Source organism: Phaseolus vulgaris, chromosome 3 (genome assembly GCF_000499845.2).
Source record: "Phaseolus vulgaris cultivar G19833 chromosome 3, P. vulgaris v2.0, whole genome shotgun sequence".
NCBI classification, from domain to species: Eukaryota; Viridiplantae; Streptophyta; class Magnoliopsida; order Fabales; family Fabaceae; genus Phaseolus; species Phaseolus vulgaris.
In genome coordinates, this window is record NC_023757.2 from 20,507,681 (window position 1) to 20,511,890 (window position 4,210).

The following is a 4,210-nucleotide window of genomic DNA, read 5'->3' on the forward strand; positions in this document are numbered from 1 at the left end:
GCTGCCGCCACTTGAGGACACCATGGATCCTTCAAGATAAGACTAGAGAAGAAGGCTCAAAAGCTCTCCAATGCTCACTCCAAATTTGAGTATAATTTCTTTAGATAAATTCCAATCTGAAATTTACAAAGGAAGCACCTCTATTTATAGCCTAAGGTGCTGAAAATGCAAGCTAAACAATTTCAAATTTCCCCCCTAAAACAATCTAGAACCGACGCCTATTTACAAGGCATGAGGAAGGTGTGACCTCTTCCTTCACTTTGGCACCTCCTATTCTACTCCTACACCTATCTACTAATACACCCCCCTTCCTAAAGCTCCTAACTAAAGCCTAAAAGATGCTATAACAAAAGAGGTTTCTAATGTTTCCCTCTAAGAACCTTCAACCAAAGAAATTACAAAAAGAGAAAATAAATGTCCCCTAGCTCCTAAAGCTTTGAACATGCTTATTGTAAGCCTTTGAGGTGGGCTTTGACCTCCATGGGTCCTCCATTTGTGCCTCTAACTCTTCTTGATCTTGTTGAGTGGCCTCCATGTCCTCTTGAGCTTGATCTCCATCAAAGGCAATCAATGTTCTTGGCGCCCATGCCCAGGGAGAGGCGCGTTGGAAACATCGCCGTATCGTCCCTGGCATGTCTAAACACCAAGATGACCAAAGATTTTGGTGATTACGCCTAAGGAGAAGGTTTCCCGAAGGATGGCACTTCTCCTTAATTGCGTGTATCTGCACCAAGTGACCTGGTTCTCCACTGCTCCGAAACTTCTTACTGTTTGGCGCCCACACTCGAAGGAAACGCCCCCCGCCACTTCCTTGCGAGGTGTCTAAACATTAGACACCGGGGCTAGCTATTCCTACCTAAGGAGGGGGCGTCCCGAAGGAATCCCTTAACCCCTACTCAGGGACTAGACACCCGGATTTTAACTTTACTGTACGTACCTTTTGTCTTGATCTCTGGGCATGAGCATGCGCTCTTGTTACAAGCTCTGAATTTGACGCCTGCTCCCTTATCTGGCGACGCCTCATCTTGGCGACGCCTTCTCTTGGCGACGCCTCATCTTGGCGACGCCTCATCTCGGCGACGCCTACGTCTGGCGTTGCCTTGATTCTTTGTCTTTTGTTTCTTAATCTTTGATCTTACATTGTGTGAGAGGGAAAAATTGAGACAAAGTTTTCTTGATCTTTTTTTTTTTTTTACTTGGGTGACCTCATTAAAAAACCCACGAGAGGGAAAAAGAGTGTCCCCTTTACAAAATTTGAACTGAAATAAAACTTTAAATTGGCTGCATTCCAGCTGCGTGGGATGGGGCCTCCTTCTAGAGTCTCTAGATTGTACGACCCATTTCCTTTAGCCTCAGTCACTCTGAAGGGTCCGGTCCACTTGGGAGACAACTTGTTCTCTAACTCATACAGATGAGCCTTCCTCATGACCAGGTCACCAACTTGGAATAGCCGCGGCTTCACCTTAGAGCTATATTGATGTTCCACTCTCCTCTTCACAGCTTCAGCCTTTATCCTCGCTTCCTCCCTGACCTCGTCTAACAGGTCTAGATTCACCTTTCTTTCTTCGTTGGACTCTTCTGCCACAAAGCATAGGAAACGTGGAGAACTCTCGTGGATCTCTATTGGGATCATGGCATCTGACCTGTATACTAGGCTGAAAGGCGTCTCCATGGTGGAAGATTGAGGAGTGGTGTGGTAGGCCCACACAATCTTTGGCACTTCTTCTGCCCACGCCCCTTTGGCTTTCTCTAGTCTTCGCTTCAGCCCCCTCAGCAAAACTCTGTTTGCTGACTCTACCTACCCATTCGTCTGGGGTGTTCGACTGATGCAAACACCTGCTTGATTCCTACTTCTGCACACAGCTTCCCCAACTGCTGGCTCGCAAATTGAGTGCCATTATCTGATATGAGACGCCTTGGCACCCCGAAATGACACACAATGTTCTTCCAAACAAAGTGTTGTACCTTGTGCGCAGTGATCTGTGCCACTGGTTCTGCCTCTATCCACTTCATGAAGCACTCAATGGCGACTATCAAATACTTAATCTGCCTTATCGCCAGAGGGAAAGGCCCCCAGAATATCGATTCCCCATGTGTGGAAAGGCCATGGGCTGTAAATCGATCTCAGTTCCTCTAGAGGTGCCTTATGCCAGTCTGCATGCATCTGAGACTGCTTGCATCTGACACTGCTTGCATCGCTAGGCGTATCTTACACAATCCTCCCTCACTGAAGGCCAATAAAACCCTGCGCGAATCACCTTGGAAGCTGTTCCGTCCAGTTGATCTGGGACATCTTCGTGCGCGACCTCAACCGTCAGCTAGGGACTCCTTCACACTGGTTACCTGTGGATTCCTGCAAAGAAGGACAAAAGGGCGCCCTAGCGGTCGTTTGCACTCCGACGCTCAAGTCAACCAGCAAGAAACACCAAAAACTCTGCACCTCCATATCGGAGCACCGTGTATGGCACTCTGAAGGTGGTTAAAAGGAACTGTGTCTAGTGTATATTGTCTCGTTCTGGCAAAGATCTTTCCCTAGTCCCTTGTGCGTAACCTCAAGGCTCGAGCAAGCAACTAGAGTGTTTCTGGAAAATTTGCCAAAAGTTCGAACCCCGTTCCCAACATTGGAGGCGCTATTTAAACTACTCTAGCATTTAAAGCGTCTTAAAGCGCATTGAATTATGAAACCTTCAGTGCATTTAAGACGTTTAAATCGCTTGGGAGCATTTATAGTACCTTAAACGCTCGAAACGCAAACTACATTAAATAACCTTAATTACCTTGTACCTGACAAAATGGCGTTTCTATTCTGACCTGGTTGCTGTACACGTGGAGGGCCTCACAGCGCCGTGACCCCATCTGGGGGCATTTCTTCGTGTGAGTCCTCCTACTTGGGAGTGCAACTGCACAAGGGGTGACTTTTTAGGTGCCAACTCATGCCCCCAAACATGTAGTCACTCACTTTGAGAGCGTATCTGCCTTCCTCTCGTACCCTGCACCTGGCTACCCTGGGCGTGACCCTCCTCTTGAGTCGTATCTATCCCAAGGGCGTCTCTGGGGCGGCAGGGGCACTTCACGAGTCAGGCTGCCCTACACTGGCGCTATCACTATGGCCTTGAAGCCACCTTTCTCTTCTCTTTATTACTACCCTGGAGTATCGGGATTTGAGGCCTTCCCACGGTGTCGCTCCCTCCATGGTCTTTCCTACCCATGGATATCGGGGAGCCACACTATGATCGCCTTGCCTTTGTGACATTTGACCTTGGCGACGCCCTAGTTGGGGGACGCCCTAGTTGGGCGACGCCTTAACTGGGCGACACCTTCACCTAGGCGACACCTTACCCTGGTGACGCTTCCTCTCGGCGACGCTGGCACTTGGCGTCTCCTCACCTAGGCGACGCCTTACGTTGCCTTTGACCTTGACTTTGTCAACGCCCGGATACGGGACGGTACACAAGCCCCCCAGTCTTAAGCTGAAGACTTGTCTTCAGCGCAAAGACTAAGGTCTCGCCCACGTCGTCCACGTGTCACCCTGGTGACGTGTCATTCTTTGCTGACTTAACACTTCTCGAACTATTGACGTGACATTCTCTGAACCATGGGGGTGCCCTTAATGGCTGATTGGACATCCTCTGAAGCGGGGAAAGTAACACCTTTTGGGGCCACGCTGATGTGATTCCACTAGCCATATAGAGAAAGGTTCTTGACCTTCTTAGGAATCACCTTGAGTTGGACATTATAGAGGCACTTTTCTTAGAGTTGGATCATTGTTCTAAGACAAGAACTCACCAAAAACTAGTACCAAATCCCAAACTCATTGGATGAACCAATTTTAGTCAAATTGAACCGAACAAAAGAGGTGAAACTAAAAGGAACCGAACAGAATTGAAATTAGAAAGCAAGAACAGAAACAATAGGTGCTGGAAAAACAAGAACAGCCGAACCAAAAACAAGACAACAAGCTTAGAACAAAGAATTAACAAAGAAGAAAGGAAGGAGAAGAGAAATGCTCATGAAGATGGAAGGAGGATGGATGATCTCGCCACTAGAAGTGTGGAATGCTCCTAGATGAGAGTGATGCCGCCACTTGAGGACTCCAATGATCCATCAAGATAAGACTAGAGAAGAAGGCTCCAAAAGCTCTCCAAAGTTCACTCAAAATTTGAGTAGAGTTTTCTTAGATTAATTCTGATCCTGCCTGTTGACCTGAACC

The 4,210-nt window shown here is 47.8% G+C and overlaps 1 protein-coding gene across 1 annotated transcript; it reads right to left on the minus strand.

The window, feature by feature from the left end:
• Nucleotides 1-1,192: 1,192 nt before the first annotated feature.
• Nucleotides 1,193-1,672, minus strand: LOC137839318 (uncharacterized). The gene has a single exon (XM_068648439.1). It carries the CDS (start codon nucleotides 1,670-1,672, stop codon nucleotides 1,193-1,195), a length of 480 nt encoding a protein of 159 aa, XP_068504540.1.
• Nucleotides 1,673-4,210: the final 2,538 nt, after the last annotated feature.

Coding starts and splice junctions, on each gene's coding strand:
- LOC137839318 (XM_068648439.1), bottom strand. CDS start 1,672: ATGGAGACGCCTTTCAGCCTAGTATACAGGTCAGATGCCATGATCCCA.